The sequence below is a fragment of the Lampetra planeri genome, chromosome 2, assembly GCF_965212315.1.
Source record: "Lampetra planeri chromosome 2, kcLamPlan1.2.h2, whole genome shotgun sequence".
Classification (NCBI taxonomy): Eukaryota; Metazoa; Chordata; class Hyperoartia; order Petromyzontiformes; family Petromyzontidae; genus Lampetra; species Lampetra planeri.
Window position 1 is genome coordinate 25,895,839 of NC_136108.1, and position 26,484 is coordinate 25,922,322.

Here is a 26,484-nt window from a genome sequence, read left to right on the forward strand (position 1 = left end):
CTCCAAATATACAGACGACATGGTCGCGATCAAACCTACGACCTCCGGCATACCAGGCGAGGGAGTTAACATCTCGCCACCATGGCGCCAATAGCAGTGGCCCTTACCTGGTCGCTTGCGCTTTCTGTCCCGTCAGCAGCGGCGGCTGGGGCAGCGGCGGCCGTGGTGAGCGCGTCCTGTCCCAGGGGCTGCCGCAGCTGCTCGGAGGTGAACGGCTGCCTGAGCTGCGAGCAGCGTTACTTCTTCTTCCTGGAGCGCAAGGGCATGCGGCAGCAGGGCCGCTGCACTGCCGCGTGTCCCCAGGGGCACTACGAGCAGCGAGAGCCCTCCATCAACAGGTGTGCAAGTGAGTAACCCCTGCCCCACCTGCCCACCCCCACCGCACGAAAGGACACCACCGGGCTGGGCATGGTCCCCCGCGTGGTCACCCGGCCTGACTCGTGGTCGTTAGGTTAGGCGAGTCGACGGTAAACTTTGGTAGGTTTTAGTCTAGGTCTTAGCCACGTGGATGTCACGGCCATGCTGGTGAAGTACGGTCGACGAACTCCCGTGGCCGACGCAGAATGGGGAGGCCTTGAAGCCAGCAGTGGATAGACGAAGGGGCCAGATTTATTTCTTTGTCTGCGTGTTTGGTTTATCCGCGTAAGGTTGCATGCTACAGGGGATTGCGTGCGACACAGGAGGGACGCATGTGGCAATTCTTGACAATTCAATTTTTAAAAGAAGCACAGTGATTGTCAAGTGTTTTCTTGTGTTTCACGTGCCACCCAGTGGCAAGGAGGGAGTCGAACCGAGTGTTGATTCTACATGTTCGTGGGGCGATTGAAAAGTCCACAGTCCGATATGGGAGTGGTGGCTCAGAATGTGGCCGTTCAGTTTTTTTAGTTTCATTGCAAATTAGGGTACAGCAGTGGTGAACAAGTGATAGGCAGAGGAATTGCACAGATGGAGAAAAAAAATGCGAGCGTGGCAGAGATGATGCGATGGCAATGTGACGCGGTACAGGAAGATTACGTGAGAATAAATACCACACAGGATGCAAGTGGATACCGACAAGGAAACAAAATAGTATAGTTTGCATCGCGGCCGTCTGGAATGCTCTTCCTTCCGATATTAGGAAGTCAATGGAGCTATGCACTTTTAACTCATCTAGATTGATAACTCATTTATTTAAAACTGCTTTTTGTGTTTAGTTTATTGCCCTTCCCCTGCACCCCCGATTAGCACGGTTGGCTATATACGGTGCGAAAGAAGTTCAACATACATATACTTACAGTGGTGAGACAGAAATGAGGAACCTCATCAAACATGAGATATCACGTGGTGAGATGCAATAAATTCATGCTGATACATTTCTGGGCGGCTCAACAGGGACGCATGGAGAGCTGGCAACCCCTCCCTCCATCATTCTCGCCCATTTTTACATGGCCACGCCCACCCAGCCACTAGCCCCACCCCCACAGTGGCTTCACTGCAACGTTGGCTCCACAATCCTGCCCATTGGCCCCACCCACTTCTCTGCCAACTCTGCCCACGACCCAGGTAGCCCTGCCCTCGTATAACGATTTGAGTTTCAAGCCAGAAAGAAAACGTTAAAACCCAACAACAAAAATCGATTTTTTTTTCCACAAATGCTTTGGAGGCGACACCAGGACAGCCTTTCTTTACCGGGCCACACTGGAACGTTTGGTGGACTTAACAAGGGTGCAAGTGGCAATGCTGCTAAGAGACTTGCGAGGTGACGTGAGATTGACACTGGACAGAAACCCCTGGTGCCGCGCTTACCGAGTTTACATGGCCATATTTGGTTTCAATTAAAACGTGGAAATAATTAAGGTGATTTTTAAAATGTCTCCAGCAGCCTTTGCCCACTTCGCAATCCGATTTGCTTTGCACCGCACCTGCCATTGCACAAACATAAACTGGACGATGGCGACGGGTCAAGCAGAACAGCAGCTAGCGGTAGGAGCTCACAGCGAAGGCCTGTGTCAAATCGTTCATCTCAGGATCTCTGATATCTTGGGTTCAAGCCGCAAGCATCTTACACAAGATATGAAAGAACAGTTCTCACGTGTTCCATATATGTTCGAGGTTCCGTCTTGGGGATTGTCAGTTCAGAAATATTTGCATAAGGACATGACGAAAAAAATACATGTTGCACCGGTGGCGAGATATTAACTACCTCGCCTGGTATGCAAGAGGTTGTGGGTTCAATCTCGATCCTGACGCCTGCTGTATATTTGGAGTTTGCGTGTCTCTCTCCCCGTGGTCGCGTGGATTTTTCTCCAAGTCCTCCGGTTTTTCCCTCAACATTTAGAATCAACATCACACGTTTAGAGTATTTGGCCCGCTATAAATGTCCACACGATGATAAGCCACTTCGTTGAGCTATCATTTGTGATAAGCAGGTCGTGCTTCTGAAAAAGGGCTTCATAGCTCAGTGGGCCTTACCTGGTTACATACAATGTTTTTAGTGTGAATGGGAGTGGGGATTTCGGCAACTGCTTCAACCGCCGCTGCCGCGCCGGGAGATGGAACGGCTGACCTCTGGTCGGGCTGCACCACATGTTGATAAGCAAAGTTGTCCAACGTTCCGTATAACCTCCCCCTCCCCCAATTGACTTGGTGTGCTCTGAGACTGTTTTTGTTGTTTTTGCCGCCTCGACCAAGCTTGCATTTAGTGTTGGAAATTTGGACAGTCTCTAAGTTATTCTTTAATTACTTTTAACTATAGACTTGCTTACATTTTTCTCTATTTTGTACTCCTATCGTGTTTTTCAATTGTTTGTTGTAACTTGCCGACCCACCCCTACTGGACGTCTGATTCAGATTTTCCAAAACCCAAAATCACTTCCCTGAATTCAGTGCCTGAAGAAGTTCCCAGCAAAGCGGAGCAAAAAACGTTGGACAACGGTGCCGGACGACACGCGGTTGTTTGACATAAATCCCATTGGGGCAGCGGGACATCACAGCAGAGAAAGCCTACGCAGAATCAGCAGCAGCATGACGTGGTTTATATTTCACGGCATGGGTTACGGGGGGTGCGGGCATGGCCAAGCATTGAGGAGAGGACGGACGGGAGTTAAACGGAAATCTTTTTAAGAACATTTTATTGTCAACTTTATGTTGACTTTGTCATGAAATCACCGATGGAAACTATAAACTGGCATTTTCATTTTATCCGTTGATATAGCTTTCTTTATTTTCGGTGACTTTCAATTGCCTTTTTGAAAGATCCGTTTCAATCTCATATTTCTGTCAATAAATGACCCACGGGTCAACTTTTCACGTTTGAGATGCATTTAAAATCGATTTGTTTCAGGCAATATTTTCTCACATCTTAGGCGTCACTTTTATATATCTTCCTGTCTGAGATCACTTTCAATTCACTTTGCTGTAATTAAATCACCCAAAAACACTCCGTTCGATTTGCTTCGTAGTGAGTCCCTATTGCCTTTGCCTTGTGATGTAATGGGTAATTCACTTTCATGAGAAAGTTCACATCGAAATTAAAGTCACTAGAAAAGGACTTTCAATTGAATTTCAAGTAACCGTTCATATTACTTGAAAAGGTGGACGAGAATGCACGACCTCCACTTGTGAGATTACATTGAGAATTCACTTTTCTTCCATGGAATCAGTGATTTCCAATTGACTCTGCTTTTTTTTCAGTGTTCTCTCTGATCATTAACTTACTTGACAGTAAATTGCAATTAACAAAGCATCACGACCATCGTCGTCTGTGGCTACACAGTCATTCTTGTAGAAGGAGTTGCCAGAGATTCACGAATCCCCCCCCATGTATCCTCGGCCACCTGGTCCGTTTTCTCAATCGTCAATTGAAACATTTTAATTAAAACAAACAGTACATTTTTCGGTCACTCTTGTGGTGATAATCGTTCTGAAGGCCAGGCATTTTTTGGCTGCCTGGTCTTGTTCGGAGAGATTACTTTTATCGCAAAGGATGGGTACGGTTTTTGTTAATACAGCGCTAATTACAGGAAAAACTTTTATCTGCAATGCCACGGTAAAGGTCATGGTGGTCGTGGGTGAATGAAACGGAACACAGGAGGACCATTTTTTAAACAATCCACGGGCCCATGTTTTCTTCACCGTGGGAAACTGTGAACAGATGTATTAAAAATGTAGCTTTATAGAAACGTGGTCACAGTATGGATGTGGAGTGCCAGGAGTTTTACACAATATTGTCCTGCCAAGTGTGTTGTTTTTTTATGTATCACGCAGTCGGTGGCGATGTTGCCTCGTGCTTTTTTTTGGCACGAAATATTTTCAGCATTTGTGATGTTTGGGTAACACCTGTTACATAGTAACGGTTTCTTGAGCTACGGTTGGGAATCGACCCCCCCCCCCACCCGGAGGAAACCCCATGTAGAACAGGGGGAGAACATATACACTTCATAGAGAAAATGCCACCCGAATCGGGAATCCGTCCTCGGCGCTTTTTGGTGCGAGGCACGAGTGGTCGCCGCCTGTTCCGGCTGAAATTCAGTGCTGGTGTTTCGTGAGCGTAGCTAAGTTCACCGCAGAACACACGCGGGTGATAAAAAAAACACTCGTATACGCCGATCTTTCCATCTAAACCACACACACACATGCACAATTTTCTTCATAATAGACCTAAAGGGCTTATCCTACCTGCAATTCCGTAACAATGCGGATGTTACGCGTAGCTGGCCCTGTATCCCCTCCCCCACCCCCCCAAGGCACCCAACGTTAAATGCCGAACGGCAACCGCGGTGTGCCCCACAGCGCACCTCCCGTCGCGATGCAGACGCCAGCATACGGGAAGGCCGGCGTGCAATATTGCCGACGGAGCTGTTTCTTGCTACCCTTCGCAGCTCCCGAGAGATGGGGCAGCATACATTAAACATGGGACACCGTGGGTGCGTGTGGTGGGATGGGGAGCGGTAGTGTAGCGGTTAGCACGCTGTACCACAAACCCAGCGGCACAAGTTCGATTCCCGCTCACGGCTAACACGAGTGACGATGATGTAATCTGAACCGGTCTTGGGCCTCCCCTGGGTTGACTCAGCTTCATAAATGAGTGGCTGGTGCGGTGTGTGTCGTAAACATCGCCAGTGGGGAGACACAGACACGATCGGGCTTGGTGTTGGCCACCCACCCCCTCGTGTGCCGTGACGGCCTTCACGGGTGCTGCTCGCTAACAGCACTTACCCCAACAGTCTGTTAAGGCTACACAGGGGGCGAATCTTTGTCTTTAGTGGGATGGCATCGTCTGACCATGAACGATATCGGCTCCAATAATAATAGGGGGTTTCCCCTTTTTATCTGGCAACAAAACTTAAAACTTTTTGCAAGGATTCATGTCTGCATTAACCACAATACTTGCAGTCAAAATGCAAACAAAAACACACTATCATAATATATGCATTGTCCTTGAAACTGATTGGTCCACACCAAGGGACGGCTTTCTTTTGAGCCTCGACCCAATTGGTGCTCGACCAGAGGACGCCAAAAGGCGTACAGCTCAAAGACAATGCACTATCAAAGTAATGAGGGCTCGGGGTGAGCATCTACATCATTATACCTCCTTTGCCAGTACAAAAATATAATAATAGGGTTTTTCCCCTTTTTTCTGGCAACAAAACTGGAACCTTTTTACATGGATTCATGTCTGGATTAACCACAATACTTGCAGTCAAAATAGTAAGGCGTCTGTGCCACAGTGGGGGACACCAAATGGGGTTCGGACATCACGGTTGCTCTTGTGCCCAGGGGTACCAGCAGAGCTCCATTTCAGAGCTCCGAAACGCTGTTACGAGAATTAGAATGGCAACCACATCCATGTCACCTTATTTCGTCGTATTTTTGTTTAAAAAAACATACGACACATTAATATCGGATTATTATGGATAGGCGTACATTGTACTCTAGTGGTAGTGCCTCATGCCGATAATTCCGACTCCAAGCCAGCCGACCAGCGTTCACGGGAAAGCACCGAGTGAGAAATAAAAGCCATACACTCCATACTTGGCTACTTGGGAGGCAGCAGACTTTGTTAATTAGTCTGTCCCCTATCACGGACATCCACCGCTTCCACTTCTCATGGTCTTGTGCCATCGCTCGGGAGCTCTTCCCACGCAAACCGAGCTGTGCAGATAAAGCACATTTGCTTATCTGCCGCAACTGCCCTCACGGCATCACGGATAAGGATTGTCGGTATGCTCCGTCCACGGATTCTCACGTCCATTGACACAATTCGCACACTCATTCATGCTCGGAGCCACGAACAGAGATGAATCTCTCACCCCAAGAAAAAAAACTGCAACTATTTCTATTTTACCAGGTAAGGCCCACTGAGCTATACGGCTCTTGTTCAGAAGCAACCTGGCCACAAATTATAGCTCGACGAGGTGGCTTGTCGCGTGGAAATGTACAGCAGCCAAATACTCTGAACACATTTTTTTTCTTAAATGTGGAGGGAAAAAAACGGAGGATTCGGAGAAAAATCCACGCGACCACGGGGAGAACATGCAAACTGCAAATATACAGCAGCAAGCGTCAGGGTCAAGATTGAACCCACAACCTCCTGCATACCAGGCGAGGTAGTTAACATCTCGCCACCGGTGCAGCATATGGGATCGAGCCCCCAAGACTTCATGTAGACCAGGCGAGGTCGTGAACATTGTGCCACCGTTGCGCCCGTAAGATGTTTGTGGAAAGAGGACCTGGATAATCTATGCGACAGGGGACAATGGTGAAGAGCATTTCTGAAAGAAAAACCATTCCCGTGGAAAATACAGGGCTTTCCCAGCGAAGGGCAGACGATACCAAAAAGTGGACATCAGCAGCGGTTCATGACATCTTCTGACTTTCTGCCCATGATTAGCAAACTCCCGTTCATATGCGGTACGAATACACAGTGCTAGATCAAAACAAGATGGCGCAACCCTCAAAATACATGGTGCAGTCCGGCCATTGTTTCCCCACAGTGTCCTTTATTGTGCCAGACACCTGTTTGTAATTAGCTGCGGACTGTACCATGTTTTATAGGGGTGGTTCAACGAATTTGGACCAACACTTTGAATCCATCATAGAGTTGGCAAATGGTAAACGTTTACAGTGTGTGGTCTGGGAAAGCCAGTAGATATATTTAGTGATATAAAACTTGAAACCAAAATTTGAGGAATGCAATTATAATGTGCACCATAATTACATCTCAAGATTGTTATACTTGTGAAGTGAAAAAAGTGTCATTTTAAAAATATAAACATAAAACGTGATCCATATCTGCACTGTAGTGAGCACGTGTTTCTTTCAAATATGGGCTTGGTATGTTGGTAGAGTCATGGCCTCAAACTTCAAGACACTTGTGACCTTAGCAGTCGGAGTGAAAAAAAAAATATTTGGAAGCAATACAAGTACGTAAAACATTGTTACATTTACGTGACAATGGAATGTGATGCAAAAGGGGCTAGGTTCAGTTAAAATAAAGTAATATAGGAGGTTACAAGTTTGACCCTCAGGTAGCGGAATGTATGAGGATGGGCAGTAATTTATCTACAGTAGAGCTGGGCTATTGATTACTTTAGTATCGGGGGCGCCACGGTGACGAGATGTTAACTACCTTGCCTGGTATACAGGAGGACATGGGTTCGATGCCGCCCTGACGCATCTACATTTGGAGTTTGCATGTCTCCCTCCCTGTGGTCGTGTGGATTTTTCTCTGGGTCCTCCGGTTATTCCCTCCACATTTTGAAACACGCGTTTAGAGTATTTGGCTACTCTACATTTCCACGTGATAAGCCAGGTCGCTTCTAAATAAGAGTTGTAAAGCTCAGTGGGCCTTACCTGGCAAAACAAAATAAAACCTCATGATGTGACTGATGTATGGGTTCCGTTACTCCGCTAAAATCGGATAACATGAAAATGGTCAGGAACGAATTTCTCAACTTCGATGCCACCTCGCCTGCGGTTCACTCGCATGTCCGCGCTTGACAAATCGTCAAAGAGACGCAAAATGCGGTGTACGTGAACGACGCTGAACGAAACAAAACATTTATCCGGGGTTTCCGATTGTCATCACTCGGGAGACGAGTTTGTCCTGAGGTCAAAACTGTCAGGGCACGGAGGACTCGTTAGGCTGTGTCACCTGCAGGAGGTATCACAATACTACTGCTGCTATGACGTTTGTTCACCCGGGAAAGCCCCACAAAGTCAGCACGGTTGGCTATGTACGGTGCGAAAGAAGTTTCACATGCGATGCATACATACGAGTTCAAGAATACTCTTCAGGAAGGTCCCACCAAGTCCTTGCAGTAGGAGGCAATGATTTCTATGCGTAATACCAATTGAGTAAACTGCCGGCAAACGTTTAGGATTGGGATGTTGGCCTATGATCAGTTCCATTGTACGGTTTTATTCAGTTTTTTGGGGGGAGGGGGGGGGGGGATGGGGGGGCACCAGAGAACCCAGAGAAAGCCACGAACAACAGGGGGGGACATGCAAACTCCACAATGAATAAAGATGCCCAGAGTCAGGAGGAATTGAACCCAGGTGTGCTTGGCTGAAGCGCAACTCTTACGACTGCGCCACCATGCTCCCCCCGTAGGCATCGTGGTGGCTAGGAGATTATATCTCCCTCGCCTGGTATGCAGGAGGTCGTGGGTTCGATCCTCAACCCTGATAACGCCTGCTGTATATTTGGAGTTACTTGTTCTCTACTCGTGGTCGCCTGAATTTATCTCTGGGTCTTCCGGTTTTTCCCTCCACGTTTAGAAACGTGCGTTTAGATTTCTTGGCTGCTGCAAAAATTCCACGTGATAAGCCACTCCGTTGAGCATTCATTTGTGGCCAGGTGACTTGTGAAAAATATTTGTATCGCCCAGCGGCCCTTACCTGGCAAAATAAAAATATAGTTTTGCCAAGTGTTAAAATATTAGTCTGCAATGTCAAATCAGAAGAATACCCTCTGCTTCTCGATGTAACATCAAATCCATGTGTGCGATGTGATTAAGACGTGGTGAAAATGCGGAGGCATCTGCTTCCAAGTAAAATAAATCAAATGGAGTTCCAATTGGAGCTGAAAAGGAATCTCCTCACATGAAATACACTGTGAGAATGAGTTCACGCAGAAATACTTCTATTTTTGTTGTTCGCTTTGTTTTGTTCCACAAATTTTTACAACGACCGTGCTGTCGGCATCACGTCATTGAGATGAAGAATTCTTTCCGAACTTTTTCAGAGTAGTTTAATAGCCCTTGTTATAAAAGACAGCCCGTGGAAACGGAGATCACAGAACTACTCATACCCACACCAAAGGGCAGCAGTCACCTTGTGCTGCTACAGAGTAATGCTTGTCATACGCTAGTAACATCTGACGTTTCATTCTTACAGCCAAAGTGCAAAACTAAATGTAATGCCAGTTTTGTTTCAGTATTGACTTGTGGCCAGGTTGAGACTATTAGCTCGCTACACTTGAGAGGCCAGTTGAAATCGCAGCTGGCGCCTGTATTCTACTTGATCGTTTTTACTTTTAAAAGTACGAGTGAGGTAGTGCGGCAAAATAATTTGGCCGACTTCATGCAAACACGGGTTTGGAACGCTCGCAAACAGCACGAAAGACGATGAATCAGCACGAGAAATATGAGGGCAGGATTTTCAAGCAGCTGGCGCTTGACACTGGAGCAGAGGCACTGGCTCTGATGATGAAAAATAAAGCAAATGGATGAGGGCTCACAAAAAAGTGGAGTTAAAGTGGGGAAAAGGAATACACGCTTGCAATGGCGAGAGAGGATCCAGGTCGGTTCTCCGATACCTTTTTTGGGACTTGCCCCAGCATCGTCTGGCAGAATGTCTGACGTTTCACTCCAGATGCTCGGAGCTTCAGAGACCGAATTGAGCTGCTCATTTCTCACTTTTTCTTGGTTGAGTGAGGGAAGGAGGGAGGGGAAGTGAGACGTGAGCTGCTCCACTCAGTGCCGATCTACAGCGCGCACACACACAGCGGAGCGCTGTGCAGCGCAACACAACACCCGTGAACATCATCGGGAGAGCTGCTGAGAATATATACAACAGCTCTCCCGCGATATTTCTCACCTGATGACGATTGCTTGTGTTGCGATCGAAACGTCGTGATATTGTTAATATTTTTATTATTTTTTATCATTTGATCTATCTACGTGGCTTTACCGAAAGACCCAAAGAATATGAATTCCTGCAGTTACGAAAGCTTTAAGTCAAGATTTAATATGTATGAATGTTTCAACTTATTTCGCAGCGTAGGTAGCCAGCTGTGCTTATCGGACAACAAACTAAACATACAATAACATTTATAAGTTTAAAACCGGTTATGGGTGGTTGTGACAGAAATATATGCCTAAGAAGAAATGTTTGGGGAGCTGGTTTCGCTGGATTATGAAACGGAGGAGAGGAAACTTTGTGGATTCTCTGAGTTTTCGCTACTCAAGGCTTGGCTTCCTTGCCAAAAAATGTCATTGCATCATAGAGATGATTCCAATTAAAGAAAGAAAATAATTTCTGCAAGACTTATCTTCCATCTTATTAAATAAGCGTATCAGCTTCAAATTTCATTTCCAGATTTACCAGTGTCTCTGATGCATATATTCATTACGTAATATCTTGGGATTTTCCATGCCATAAAAAAGCACGTGTGGTTTTATGATATACGCGGATTTTCATTAAGCAGTTTTATTTCCCAGTTTGACAATGCTACCTCAACATTTACCGGCACGTCATTTCACGAGACATCTACACTCAAACTCGCATTCAAGTTGAAGTAAATGTGCGAGGTGAACTTGTATTTTAGCAGCCGCCAATCCATAATTTAATCTTTCTGCAGAAAATATTTCAATGCGAAAACGTTATACACACAATTGCAGATAGTAGTTTTTTCTTCAAACATACAATGAGATCACGTTTTATTGACACCCAATACATCTATTCTGATTCCGCACTGTTTCAATAAAACGTGATCACATGGTTACGTTTGAATAAAAACGTACTTCCTGTAATTACAAGCTAATGTCCTTGCTGGTACTCAAGATGGATTACATATGCTCTTGGCAATGCACCATCCAAAATATGGAATTTTAGATGCAAGCGATTGGAACAAAAATGTTTCCTTCAGTAGTAGTTACAGAAAATTGCACTGCACGAGCATTCTGCTCTGATGCACATGCATGCATTTGGCTCTCAGAACAGTGACCCCCCCCCCCCTCTCTGGCTTACAATTCACCTGGGTCAGTGACGCAAAATATGCCCAGGAGATTTGCACCTATTTTTTTTATTTTTGACAACCACGGGCCTGGAAAAGCATAATGGGAAGGAGGGAAGCCGGCGGGAAGGAGATGTAATCGGAACGCAGAATGGAGGTGGGGGGGGATTGACCTGGCAAGGTGTGGGACGGGTACTGCAAGATCCAAACGTGTCCGTCCAGTGCTCACCCAGCTGAATTGGCTTTCAGTTGCCGAACGAATACATAAAACTGTCGCACTCATGAGACACAAAGTGCTTGCCACAAATCAACCACAATGCCTTGCTAATCTCGCCAAAGACGTTCACCACATCAGGTGCTTTCAAATGCGCTTTTGTGGCCGTCTGGAACGCTCTTCCTTCAGATATTAGGAAGCTACTGCAGCTATGCACTTTAAATTTTAGATTCAAACTCATTTCTTTAAAACGGATTTTTGTGCTTAGTCCTTCCTCCGCACCTCCAATTATCATGGTTGGCTACGTTCGGTGCGGGAGAAGTTCAACGTACTTACAATTGATTATAGGCTCTGGCGAGTGACACTTCAGCACTAATTACAAGCAAGTGTCAGTTGAAGTCGAAAATGTAGTTCAGGAGCAAGCAAAATTAAAGCAAGCAACAGATTCAAATGTCTAAAAAAGCAAAACGATGTCATGAAAGGTGATGAGAGCGAAGCAAAAGGCGAACAAAGAATAAGTAATCTGATGCCACTAAAGACATGATGGGAAGGACAGATATGACAAGGGATGAAAATGCCAAAATAAATAAACACAACTCTGTCAAACAATTAGGAGGAGAGGGATATAATTAAAAAAAAGAGTTAAATCACAATGCACAAAAGATTGAAGATGTCATCACCACGGTCACGTGGTGCAGGGCAACAGTTGCAGATGCACAACGGGTCCTGTTGTGATGGCCACGAAACAAATCGGCCACACATTCAGTTCTTTTGAGCTGCTGGTCTGGATAAGGCCGAGGGCTTTTAAACACGCCGTGGTGGCGAGATGTTAACTACCTTGCCTGGTATGCAGGAGGTGGTGGATTCGATTCCGACCCTGGCGACGCCTGTATATTTGGAGTTTGCATGTTTCCCCCATGGTCGCATGGATTTTTATCCGGCTCCTGAATCTTAAACTGAACTTTTTCTTTTATTTTACCAGGTAAGGTTCACTGAGCCATATAGCTATTTTTTCAGAAGCGAACTTGGCGTGTTTAATATTGGTATTTATTTTGTGTTTTGTGCTAAATGTGGGGGGGGGGGTGTGTGTCCCCCTACCCTAAACTCGAGAATTTGAGACACACCGGGCAGCAAAGGGGAAAAATAAATGTGCGAATTGAAAGAATACAGAAGTGCTGGAGAAAAAGGTAGCGTTGGGCAAGGTGGCAGTGGCTGGATTATGGCAATGCAGAGAGAGAGAGAGAGCACTTGGCATCGCAGCGGCCCAGATGCTGACAGTTCAGTGGAAAGGTGAGCGTCTTGGAAGTTCATAATAAACTGGGGTGAGAAACCATCGTGGACATCGAACACGAGGTGGAGGTTGAAGGATGGGATGGCAGGTTACACAGGCAACCTACTGGGTGAGAAAAAGCTTTCAGTGAGGATAGGGGCTATGGGGGAAGGCCGTGAATCCGGAATACGTTGCATGTCGGGCTGTTTTAACCGTCCAACATCTTTGGGATCCGGCAGAAGGAAGTAACGGTGAAGAGCAGTGGCTGCGATGGTTGGCCCGATGACCTCGTGACCGCATGTAGTCCCTCCGATGTAGATGTTTGCTCAGCATTTAATGTGGAGATGCAAGAGAACGGCGCGTACAATTAAAAACAGGCCGCAATCTTTGACATGTGCTGCAACTTAGCATTCTTAAGAGTCTCTGGATTCTTGCGATTTTTTACGGAGGAGGCTATGACTCTTGACAGAAAACTAGAACCTCCTTCCAATTGTAAAAATAAATCAACAAAAACGGCAAGGGATTTGTGTTCTGCTCCACGATTGGAAAGAATCCGATGAGCAATGAGCCTAATCTGTCCACACTCAACGGACTGAGCCAACATTGAATTCTGTGTTGAAATCCAAACGGTCAAATAAAAAATGTATTTATAATTAAATTCAGATAATTTTAGTTCTGACGGCTAAACATGCAATGAGCAATCTCACTGCAGGCCGTTCAGGGTGTGCCGTTCGGTATAGGATCGGACACATACTTGAAAGCGACTCGACACAGCTTCTGGGACCTAACTAAACGACTAAACGAATTTTTTATTTTACCAGGTAAGACCCACTGAGCTACCTAGGCTCTTTTCAGAAGCGACTTGGCCACACATTATAGCTCAACGAAGTGGCTGATCGTGTGGAAATGCATAGCAGCCAAATAAACTAAACGCACGTTGATTCCAGATGTGGAGGGAAAAACCGGAGGACCCGGAGAAAAATCCACGCAACCATAGGGAGAACACGCAAACTCTAAATATACAGGCGACCTCCTGTATACCAGACGAGGTAGTTAACATATCGACACCGTGTCCCCTGCACCTTATCCAAGGGTCGTTCCTTTGTGTGATGCAATAGTGCTCAGAGGTTTCTCTTCTTGGCACGATGCCGACAACAAAATTGGAAAAGATGGTTACTTTGTTTAAATACAGCCCTCTCCACACCGAGTCTCCAGTAAAATCAGAGAACAGATTTAAATCGGAATGATGTCATTTGCGTAACACGTAAGAGGCCATAATTGCTCTTTTTAGGTCTGGCCACGAAATTATCCGACCAAATTTTTGACAGATTCTGAGACGCAGATTCTGTTGCTTGTCCAACCCAACCGTATATAAATATATAAATAAGTACACCACAGTGGGTCGACTGGCACCCCACCTCAGCATTAGCCCAGCGATTTGAGGACACTGCAGAGCTATGCGGCAGTTGAGATCCAGATTGGAGGCAGATCTAAAAAAAAACGGAGAGGGTGAGGGGGATGAGGGAGTGCGGTGGAATTTAATTGATCATCTTGTTTATTTTAAAGTGCTATTTTTTTAAACACATCATAGTGAGCAAGTGTGGTGACCTGCCAACTTAAATCCAGCTGTCTCATGGAAAAGAGCTAGCAAACCACAACGTGCTCCTTGCATAGCCGCTAACCCACACCAGCCTTGCTACTGTCTGAAGCAAACCAAAAATAACATTATCTTGGGAGTCTCTATCAAGGTTGCTTGCGGTTTTGAGCATTCGAGAGCCTATTCCAAGTGCTTCGTTCACCGGAAACGTCTGTCCGCGATGGTGGAAGTTCCACATTTTGGTGGCGGGAGGGGGGCAGTCTCTTCGCAGGATGACCAAGTTTTAGCCATCCCACGCAGAATGAGGAGTTTGTCCTCAATCAAGGTTTTTGGGTTTGCAAAAATTTCAGATTGCGAGTTTGAAAGCTCCAGCGACAGTGGCTCCTGGCCGGGTCTTATTTGACATTTGTGTTTCGTTTACATCATAGAGCGTTGGACATTTGGTGACGACATCGTGTTGAAGAAGAGCAAACGTTTAGAATACGATGTCAATTTGACATCCAGACAAGAGATTTGGGAGATGTGGAGTGACTCACGGCGATGTTTTCGCTGAATGAGCAACGGTGGTATCGCTGACTTGACACTGAAGTTGTTAACCACATTTGCGCCGCTGGTGTGCACCTTAAATTCCACGTGACGTTCAACTTTCGGGTGCTTTAAAGCCTTCGCCGCAACACGCTGTGTAATTTTTTGTGCAATCGCTTTGTTTTTGCTTCTACTTCTTAAAAGAGAGCGCCTGTTTATCTCCAACAGAATGCAAAGTGGACCACTGCAGCAGCTGCTTCGCCAGAAGTTTTTGTACAAAATGTACATCTGGATATTATTTGCACCTGGGAAAATGTTCAAGCACCTGCCCAGAAGGTTTCGCTGTGGACAGCCAAAGCATGGAATGCATCAATGTCGGTACGTCTCCATGCCACCAGCATTGGCAGCACCCCCCCCCCCCCCCTCGGTGACAGGCTGCGGGAATGTTTCGGGCAACGAGCATGACAAACTTTAGCGCCGCGGCCATCACGCTTAATGACTCGCACGCTTGTGACCTCAGAATGGAGCAACGCAGCACGATGTTTCGCAGTACACAGGAGCGTATTTATTAGTCTTTGGGATTAATCCCCTCCGTATCGCGGAGGCCAAATTTCGTGCAGATAACAAGGCCTTGCAGCGGTCGGTATTTGGCTCTCACCTTGCGCTGATGATTTACACCTGCCCTCGTCGTACCGCCCGTGCAGTCCTCCCCCCGGGCGCCATCCCTCATTTTAAAACCATGTCAGTCGAAACTGTGAAATGTACTCATTTGAAGTTGCTAGCAGCCGTAATTTGATGAGCAACTGTGGGCGATTTGCGTACAACGCGCTTTGGTGTCGCTTACAAGGGTTGAGCCCGCTGTGTTCGTTTAGGGCACGGTTGGCAATGTACGTCGTGAAAGAAGTTCAACATGCGTACATACAAAGTCAACTTTTTATTGCTTGTGATGAATTGGCAAAGCCGTGAGCTGCGGTCGCATTGCGACAAGCCATTTTGAGCCTTCTCGACTCAAGTGGGTGAAACGTGGCACGGCAGAGCCATCTACGTGTGTGTACAGTATACATTTCACATCTGCACAGACCCACGAAACAATTTTCAGTGAGGCAAAAAATCAAATCCACTTTTGAAATGTAACCCTAATTTTAGGGTTCAATACAGTGTCAACTGAAAGGTCAAATCATCGTTTTCAACACATGTTCAAAACATTTGGATTGAGAGGTTTTTGGAATTGCCGAGTAGATTTTTTTTTGGGACATTTTCTCAAAAGATCAAATACTAAATGTGAGCACAATCTTTACAGAAACAGGTTTTTTTTGGAGCAACAGCCTCCCCAAACGATTGCGTGCTTAAATCTTTGCCTCATCAACAGGATCAAACATGTTGATCCCAAAGGTCCTTCACTAAATCACAGCAGGCACACTCGGTATGAAGGGGTACATTTTTGGGTCACCAAATAATTGGGTCAAAGGTCAGTGCAACAATGTAACCTTCCCTCATGTATCGCAATATAGGCTTCTCGTCACTTTATAATTGTATTTCACATTATATTGTTTTATTTCTGTATTTTGACGTATGTCGAAATTTTATGAAGATTACTTCAAAGTTCTTCAACTGCAGTTCACTCAATATAAGACTGCCTTAAGTCATTACAATGTATATCTAAAATTAAACGATTAAAATGTAATCACAATAATGACGTCATATAATCGCCACACCATCAATTACGCCAGAAAATATTTCGCAAAGAACACATTTCATAGATGATGGCTATTTATCACGACTTCAATTGTAGAGCAACGAAAAAAATAATAAAATTAAATCGGCAACAACAACAACAACAGTCGTGAGATGATGATAATTCGTGAAAGCGACGACGAAATTGTCATTGATCTCGCACTGTACAACATGGCCGTGGCAGCGGCAGCTGTCATCAGGAGGGTTCAAATTCTGGTCAAGGGGTCAACTCAGTTTTCTCTCAAGTACGTATGTTGCACTTCTTTCGCACTCTAAAGACATGATTTAAAAGTGCATAGCTTCCCAGTGGCTTCCCAATGTCGGAAGGGAGAGCGTTCCAGACGGCCGCAGAAGCACATCTGAAAACGCCCACTGCGGCGACCGTCTTTATTCGATGGCGAGCCAGACTCAGTTGTGAACACTGATCGCGCGCGGTCCCTCACACAATGGAAGGATGGCCACCACTGGCTTAGGCGCTGCCACCAACACAGCAGGCGAGTGCTGCCACGATGTTCAATCGAGCAGTCTATTAAACTATTTGAACTATTTTTAATATTTTATTAGATAAGATCCTCAGAGCTATATGGCTTTTTTTCAGAAGCGATCTGGCCACAAATTAAATCTTAACAAAGTGGATTATCACGTGGAAATGTATTGCAGTAAAATACTCCAAAAGCATGTTTCTAAATGTAGAGGGAAAAACCGGAGGACCCGGAGAAAAATCCACGCGACCAAGGGGAGAATACGCAAACTCCAGAGATACAACAAGCATTAGGGTCTGGATCGAACCCACAACCTCCTGTATACCAGTTGAGGTAGTTAACATCGAACCAACGCGGCACCCACTCGTCATTTAGAGATGAACAATTCAAGTCAGAACAGATCCCATCATCAGTAGTTGAAGCACACCAAGCAACAGCGTAGGGCCCAACCTATCCGGGTTTGACCTGAACAGGTGGCAACAGGGCTTGACCCGGGCAGTCCAGGAAGTGGCATCTGTGTTTTGAGTGACAGGAACAATCCCGGCCGCCGTAATGTTCAGGTTTACAGTCGACTGCCCGGCTCTGATGGACCTCGGCCGACGGAGAAACGTGTCCCAGTTTGGCCTGAAGCTCTTTTCACAGATATCCAGTAGGAGCAGGTCAGAACGTTACGACAACAAACAATCCAAAAACACAATAGGAGTGCAGAGTATTGGAAAGGTAAGCAAATCACGAAAAAATATATACAAATAATACTAAACATGTACGCCATCGGAACTAACCCGAAATAAAAACTATACCGGTACCGAGGCTCCCACAAGGACATGCTGGAAGGCGTGTGGCACAGTTTGGCGCCAGCCATCATTAGAGTGCGATCGTGTCGCTGCAGTTCTCTGCAGTGAGCAACGACGTCTTTAAAAACGACGGCGCTACTACGCCTCAATGAAATTAACGCCGAACCCGTGTTGCCGACAGTCGAGTGTGAGGTGGGGCCCTGGAGCGAGTGGGGGCCCTGCACGAAGAACGGCAAGCCGTGCGGCGGCAAGCGGGGCACCCACCACCGCGAGCGGACCATCGCGCGGGAGCCCTCCCTCCACGGCCGCCCGTGCCCGGCCGTGCGGGAGAGCAAGCGCTGCAGGCTCCAGCGCCGCCAGTGCGCAAAGAAGGAGGGGGCCGGCTCGGGTGAGTTCACCGCGCCTGGCACCGTACAGGAGCGCCACGTGTCCCCAGCGCAGCGGAGGATGCAAAAAGGGGGCTCCTCTGTCCGGTAACTCCCTGGCAATCCAAGGGAGCTCTGCGTTCGTGAAAAACGCGTTGGGCCGGCGCTCGTCTCGTCTGGTTTCACGAGAGTTATTAAAAAACAGAATTCACAACGGGCACTTCATTTGGATCGCCCATTGTACGGCGTGTGCATGAGAATGGCACGAGGCACAAAAAAAGTTTGATTGATTTGACCTGCCCAGGCCACTGCTGGTAAAATGACCTCCAACAGAGGGAGCCTCCAGAGAGGCCCTCCAAAGGGTACTTTCGCCTACGCCTCCACGTCGGGCCAGACGATTTCGGAGGTGGAAGTCTCCACACTTTACCCCACTCAATGCAACCTGCCGATCAACTGTGGCATGGCCATTTATAGAGGGTGCCGCGGTGGAGAGATATTAACTACCTCACCTAGTATACAGGAGGTCGTGGGTTCGATCCCCGTCCTGACTATGCCTATATATTTGGAGTTTTTGTTTTTCTCCCCATGGTCGCGTAGATTTTTCTCCGAGTGTGTCCGATTTTTTCCTCCACAATAGGAATCAACGTGCTTTTAGAGTATTTGGCTGCTGTACATTTTCACTTGATAAGCCACTTCGCTGAACTATCATTTGTGGCCAGGTGGCATCTGAAAAATTGCTGTATAGCTCAGCAGGCCTTACCTGCTAAAATAACATTTTAAAAATATTGCCGAATGGACAGAGTTGGTGGGATTTAATAAACGTCCAAACTGCCGCACCGGAAGATTGTAAGCCCAGCGCGTTGACCGTTACACCAGTCCAGCATCCCTACATGCCATTGTAGCGTGGCGCGGACGACCAAATCACCCGGAATGCGCCCAGATCTCGAAAGCTGAGCAACGTTGAGCGTGGATGACGCTTGGACGGACAACCACCTTGCGCAATAAGGTTGTCAAATGTGTCTGTGGGGCTAGGTTGTGGTGTAGCAGAGGGCAGCACAGCAAAATGGCATTGTTGAACTGTATTTCTGTGCACCCACGTCTCTTGTGCCTGCTTTAACCAAGACAACCTTAATGACCCACATGGCGTGGGGAGGTCTCTATCCAGCAGTGGATTGACAAAAAGGCTGTACACGGACATTTTCAATCAGTTATCATAAAAAAACATGACTTGAGTGTGTATTGTTTACATGTTGGGGAGCAGTAGTGTAGCGATTAGCGAGCTGCACCACGAACCCGGCGACCTGGGTTCGACCCCCTGCCATCAACACCAGTTACGATCATCTGAACCGGTCCTGGGCCTCCCCTAGGTCGACTCAGCCTCAAATGAGTACCTGGTGCGGTATGAAAACATCGCCACTGGGGAGACAAATGCGGCCAGGCGTGGTACTGGCCACCCACCCGTCGTGTTCCGTGCCAGACTTCGTAGGTGCTGCTGCTCGCGAACAGCACTTGCCCCAAAAGTCTGTTAAGGCTACACGGGGGGGATATTTGTATTTGTGTTGTTTACAGTGTTGTGTGTGTGTATACCTAATAATAAGTAATAGTATGTGATGCCTTGTAAATACATCACATACTATTATTTGGTTCTTTCGGTTAAGTCACGTCTAAAGATAAAATAATAAATTAAATTAAATAATAGAATACGACGTTTCGATTGCAACACAAGCAATCATCATCAGGTATAATGAAATAGCGACATAAAATCTAACCAGAAAACTATAGATAGACATATTAGCAGACAGATATCACCAAGATACATAGCGGGAGCAACACAGGAAACAAAGAGGGGTGATCGTCTCCACAGAGACGATCACCCCTCTCTGTTTCCTGTGTTGCTCCCGCTTTTTTAGACGTGACTTAACCGAAAGAACCAAATAACAATAATAATTCCTGCAGTCACGAAAGTTCTAAAATTAAGATTACATCACATACTAATTAACTGTGATTAATAATCTATTGTTATATAATTACCCCCCCCACCCTCTCTGCTCTCCGCATTTGATTGGCTTACAGTAATAACGTCACCTTGCTCTAATTAAGACCCAGAGCAGGTGGGTCTCTTCACAGTTCTGGCAAAATCCTGATGATGCTGGTTGATGTCACAGCACTCAAATAGAAAATGTTGTGGATTTACTCTCCCAACACACTGGTGGGCTGAAGTAGTAACGAATTGGCACGTTTTGTTTAAGAAACAAACCTTACTGGTTGGCCCTGTTGGGTGGTGGTGAGTTACGCCACATTTATACTTACGCGATCTAACCCAAAAAAACCTGTATTACGAATGCATATCTAACTACGGACTACGTGTGCTGTTGTCCTGTGTTAAAGAAACGGCTTCAGAAAAACCTCAAGAAAGGAAAGAGGTAGGCCACAAAGGACGGGGGAAGAAAAAAAATGGACAGCGTAAAAAAAACAGGAAGGACGTAACTGCAAGACCGCCTGCCACAAGCAAGGAGACCTAAGACGCCTCCTGGAGTCCAGCTACAACAAAGCCAAGTTTCCAAAACCGTTGCAGATCCACCAAGAAGTCAAGAGAGATCTGCGCCTTTGTATTTATAACTGGCGTTGTAATCATCGCGAACGATGCACACCAGAAACTTTGACGGTAATTGAATCGAACTCCTACAAGGTTACCTTCAACATCAACCCTCGCCAACTTGTCGGCATTACATTCCGTAAAAAAAGTTAATGTTTGACAAAGATACGAAATCTATTACTCTTTTGTTGTTGTTGCCAGCTTCGTCATCGCAAGCCACGACTGTCATGCAACAGCCAATAGTCTTGACAGGGTCCACTGATGTATGGGTCACCTTTGCCACAATCGCTTGGGTGCGAATTCCTGAACAATGGCGAAATCACCGGCAACGTAAACAACAGAGTCGGCAGAGCGCGAGATGCCGACCACGCGAGACCGTGGCCAAGAAATGGACCGGCGCCGCATGTCGAGCAGCGCACTTTTTTTAGTATCCTTCCAACGAGGACGGTGCGAGCTTTGTGAGCGGCGGCGCCGCGTGGACATCTGAGGGACAATCGCGAGCGCCGGCAAGAGGAGGACAACGCGTGAATCGATTCTACGGGCGGAGGAACGAGCAGAAAGAGGAGTGCCATCCCTGTTCCTTTTGACGTTTCGCATTTTAATGTTAAAAAAACCTAGTTTTTACTTTGCCACGGAAAAAAAACTGCCGTTATTTAAACAGCCTGAAGCATTAGTCACTGCTTCCTTCATAGTAATATAATACTAATTTACAGTCAGTTGTGTCAATCCACTGCTGGATAAAAGCCTCCCCGTGCCACGCATGGCATGGCGGCTGCTTGATCATGCTTCACCACGCTTGTCAGTGCCGGGGTTGGCGAAGGCTCTTTCACGGCCGTGTTACTGGCAGAACAACGTGGTGGGTTTCTGTTGGGCAGTGCTTGCACACCGGCCCCTTAATTGCTGTGCTCAAAAGTGCTCTCCATTGCATTCGTTTTAACAAAACACACTCCACCAACCACCAAGTGCTGATGGACGTCACAATGGTGGACACACGTTGGGGCGTGTTGCAGCAGCTGACCACATCCTGGCAGTTTCCTCTTCTCCCCCCCTCTCCTGGGATGGTATTGCAACGTGGCTGCGTAGGTGATCCGTTTGAGCGTTCCTCCAGAAAACTGGACGTGGCATCCTTGGGTGTCACCCGCGTCGGCTGCGCTGGTGTCCAGATCGAGTCCAAAGGGTGCCGTGGTGGCGAGATGTTAACTACCTCGCCTGGTATGCGGGAGCTCGTGGGTTCGATCCTGACCCTGACGTATATTTGGAGTTTGCATGTCTCTCTCCTCGTGGTCGTGTGGATTTTTCTCTGGGTCCTCAACATTTAGAATTAACATCACGCGTTTAGAGTATATGGCTGCTATAAATGTCCACACGATGATAAGCCACTTCATTGAGCTATCATTTGTGATAGCCAGGTCTCTTCTGAAAAATAGTTATATAGCTCAGTGGGCCTTACCTTCAGCTTAGTTTTCAGTTTCAGACGACATGCAGCCAAGCCAGGCCAAGTTGACCCCTTTTCCCCACTGGCATATTCGAGCAGAGCCAGCACGTGACCCCCACGGCACAGGTGGTTACTTACCGGCTTATTACCGAGCAGAGCCAGCAGAATCAAACCATGAAACTCGAAACCTTTGCAAGACTCCAAAGAATGGATCCGGACCAAGCAGGATCAGGGGGCGGGGCTAATTACACATTCAAATCGCTGATGACGTCAACGCACGGCTCGGCTTCTGCGGTGCAAAACAAACCGGCGCCTCCCGAGCCGCGCCAGGCTGGCTGGGCCCCAGCGTGGCTCGTTGTGCAGTGGAGAACACGAGGTAGTTGTGTCCCCACGAACCCTGTGGCCCTCATCCAGCTGTCCCACTTCCTGCACTCATCCCTCCCCACTGCACCACTTCCCCACTTCCCCACGGCTCGCGTTGTCGGGATATATTTTTTAAACTATTAATCATTGTTATTTTAACAGGTAAGGTGCCCTGAGTTATGTAGCTCTTTTTTAAAAGCCACCTGGCCACGTAGGATATCTCAACAACGTCGCTTTATCGCGTGGAATTGTATGTTTCCAAATGTGGACGGAAAAACCGGAGGACCAAGAGAAAAATCCACCCGACCAACGGGGAGAACACGCAAACTCCAAATATACAGGCGTCAGGGTCCGATTCGAACCCACGACCTCCTGTATACTAGGCGAGGGAGATAACATCTTGCCACTGCGGAGCGACACGTTTCCCTTCCACCCCCCAAATTAATTCTAGCTGTGCCATCGACGTCGTGTTAGGAGACATCTGGCACTCTTGCAGGGGGGCAGTGCATGACTCCATGTTGGACACACGCCCACTGAAGGAGATAGTATCACGGAACTGCTCTGAATTCTGAAGGGACCTCCATTGCACACTTGGGTGGACTTTGACCCACCCTGATACCGAAAAAAGTTTGCATTACGCGACGGTCAGACCAACATTTCATTTCGCGCAGACCCAAATTTAATTACGTGCATTTTTTCGCTGCCAATGGCGACTGGATTTCGACCATCAACTCACAAGTTGTTTGAAATCGTGGGCAGCCGCCCAGACTTAAACCCAGGATCTCAACAGTGCCAGCTCAGCGCTCTGACCTCCACCCAGCCACCTGGTCAAGAAGCGATCTAACAAACAAATAAAAACACGTGTTAGACAAAATGTAACAGCTATATGTTCACCATCATCATCAGCAGCAGCCATGGTATATCCATTGCTGGATGAAGTTCTCTGAGATTACCACCATATCTTAAGGTCCTGCAATGCAACAATCCATCTGGCTCAGGGGTCGGCGACCAAAATAACAAGAAGAGCCAATTTTTTCGAACGCGCTAAAAACTCCAAAATTTCAAGAGCCGCAATGCGTGTGGTGAATACGGTGGTCCTTCATTAATAACATCATGAAGCAGTGCTCAAAGTGCCCCATGCGGCTCCGGAGCCGCACGTTGCCAACCCCTGATCTAGCCGATTCCAACACTCCATCTCCATGGCGGCCGCCCTATCCAGCATGTTCCCTCCTTTTGCTGCCACCTCGATCGTTAACGTCCCTGACCACGAGCCGTCATCGAGTTCAAGCAACATGCCCTTCACGGTCCACAGGAAGTCCCTAGCTTGTGTACGTCCTCAACTGCGGCTCGTCGTACGGAGATCCAGTGCAACACCCTCCGTTACAGATGGCAGCAACTCACATGCCACATGCTTTTTAGTTGTAACGCTCACTGTGCCTTATGAACTCAACCCCATGTTAAGACGCACGTGTTACCGGATGGGCAGCAGGTTCATATACCCTCGTTTTAAAAGCTGTTATTATGCTTTGCGGACTTCCCATCCAGCGTTAAATAACATAATGCAATGCTCGGTACATGCTGCCCTCGTTAATACCATACAGATTGTTCATACTTGCTTGTTAAGATTCACACAATGCTTGGGCCGCTTAATTCCACGAATATGTACAGTCTGGGGAATATACACACTTGGCACAAGATTGCAGATGGTATTGCAAAGAGTGTAGCAGCAATATTTGAGCGCATCAAACATTCCTTGGCATGGCCTTAGGTGAGAGCCCGTGAAAGATGAAGATGTAATCTATCATCTGCGAGACAGGCCGGGATAAAATTAATAATCGAGGATTATACCAACAACATGCTCGTGAGCGTATGCGTTCTAAGGACACATTAAAACCTGTACTGTACCGCATTATTGTAGGTTTCTGAGCAGGGCACAGCTGGGGAGGAGGGTAAATTAGATAGAGTTTGCTGTGTTCGTTTAATTTTAAAGGCTAAACCCTTAAATGCTACACCGCACTGCACAATTACCATTTTACACACGCCTATGGGTCGAATTTTAGAATAAGACTTACATTGTACTGCGTGTAAATTGCTTGATTTGATAGATGACAACCATTTATTGTATTATCCAGCAATGGAAATAGATTGCAGTTGTATCTGTACACCGTGTAACTGTATGCTCAGTAGTATCAAAGACAGAGTAAGATCGAGTCTGCGGCCTTTTACAATCATCGTAATAAATGTTGTTTTTTGGGTTTGATCGGGTAAATATAAACGTGTCGTTAAGCCACCGCCACCCGACAGCCAATTAGTAAGGTTTGTCACGAAAACAAAACATGCCAATTAGTTGCTATTTCAGTGTTGGAGGGTAAACCCACCACATTTATAATTTGAGTTGCTACGTTCTGCTGGTAAATACAACCAGCTTCATCGGGCGATTTTGCCTTTATCATGAATAATATTGTCCGTGAAAGCCTACGTTTTAACATCAGTGAACTTCACATCTGACTTGCACCGATGCTTCTGTAATTAGCGCAAAGGAACAGACAGAATCTTGGTTGTTCAAGGATCTGAAGGGAAAACAATGAAATTAGGGTCCCAGTAAAGTAGAAGTCCCATAGTTGATTAAACTTGAGTTTTGTGAACTCGTGAAATGAACTTTGTTTAGTGGCACCTGTCATGCACGCTGTACTGGCTGCAGAAGCGAGAATGAAGCATGAACGGTCCACTCACTTACAATCTAGGCGCGATACCCATCTCTGCTCGCGTAAGATTAATATGGTTATGTGCTTCAACAAATGCCGTTTATTTTTGTCCCAAAAATTCCTTCGAGAAACGTGTACCCGTATATTTCATGGTGTTCAAATGCAGCTGACAATGACAGTTTTATCTTGCGGTATTTGGTGAGGTTGCTTCATTAATATATTTTCACAACACTACTTTTCATATTTAAAACAATATTTCAGCGCCTCAAATATGCCTCGGCTCGGAATCAGGTGAGAAGCAATGGAGATAAAAAAAAATGTAACAATTCTTCTGTGAGTCAAGCCAGGGTGTTAATAAACCAGAGATTGTATATCAGCTTTACATGCTTGTGGAGCATTTGTGTTCTAAGGACATATTGCACCTTATTCAATGATGACATACCATGTTACTGAGCAGTGCTTCGTGGCGGGTAAATGAGAGGATTCCGTTCCGTGTAATTAGTACGGTATCACCACAGCAGGCGTAACTAAAACAGTGAAACTTGGATTATCTGAGGAAGGATTCTACGGATTATTTTTCCGGAGTTACCAGGAAGTGTTCGCCATAGGTGCTACATTTACATTTTTGGGGGGATGATTGTGGATAAGAGACAGTATTTTTGTGTCGATTTGGGTAATTCCTCCAACCCACAACTGTGGTCATCTGCTAACCACAGCTCCCACATCAACGTAGATAAGTTTCACTGAAGACAAAATCAAAAGAATGAGTTGTGTTCTATAGGCGGATCATAAAGGCATCAGCTAAAATGGCAGAATATTAAGAACTTAAGTCATTATTTTTCACATGGATGTACAAAAGAGTTTATTTTAATACTGCAAGTCACATAGATGTTTAAGAAAGACATTTTATTTTTGAATGCTACATTCTGACAGTGACCTCTGTATTCAAATGTGCTAAATGCTTTTGGCCTCGCTATTTTGTATTAAAAAAACACTCCACCTTATCTTCCACATTCATTGTGGTTATGGAATAAAAAAATTGGTTAAAACAACTTGCACAATTAGACATTTTACTAAAGGTAAAATGAGCTCATCATCCTACAGTGATAGATAAAATTCACATCACTTTGTGAAGTCAAGGGACGGGCTGGAGAACATGGCCGTGTGGTAAAAAATGTCACTCGTT

The 26,484-nt window shown here is 46.3% G+C and overlaps 1 protein-coding gene across 1 annotated transcript; it reads left to right on the top strand.

Annotated features, from left to right (window-relative positions):
* The first annotated feature begins 81 nt into the window (after positions 1-81).
* LOC144730706 (R-spondin-3-like) lies at positions 82-25,680 on the top strand. The gene is made up of 4 exons (XM_078611403.1): positions 82-346; positions 15,053-15,202; positions 18,016-18,222; positions 20,588-25,680. The coding sequence occupies exons 1-4, from the start codon at positions 82-84 to the stop codon at positions 20,719-20,721; spliced, it is 756 nt and encodes a 251-aa protein (XP_078467529.1). The 3' UTR covers positions 20,722-25,680.
* The last annotated feature ends 804 nt before the right edge of the window (positions 25,681-26,484 follow it).

Coding starts and splice junctions, on each gene's coding strand:
- LOC144730706 (XM_078611403.1), top strand. CDS start 82: ATGGCGCCAATAGCAGTGGCCCTTACCTGGTCGCTTGCGCTTTCTGTC. Junction 15,203..18,015: donor CATGGAATGCATCAATGTCG/GTACGTCTCCAT, acceptor TGTTGCCGACAG/TCGAGTGTGAGGTGGGGCCC. Junction 18,223..20,587: donor GAAGGAGGGGGCCGGCTCGG/GTGAGTTCACCG, acceptor CCTGTGTTAAAG/AAACGGCTTCAGAAAAACCT.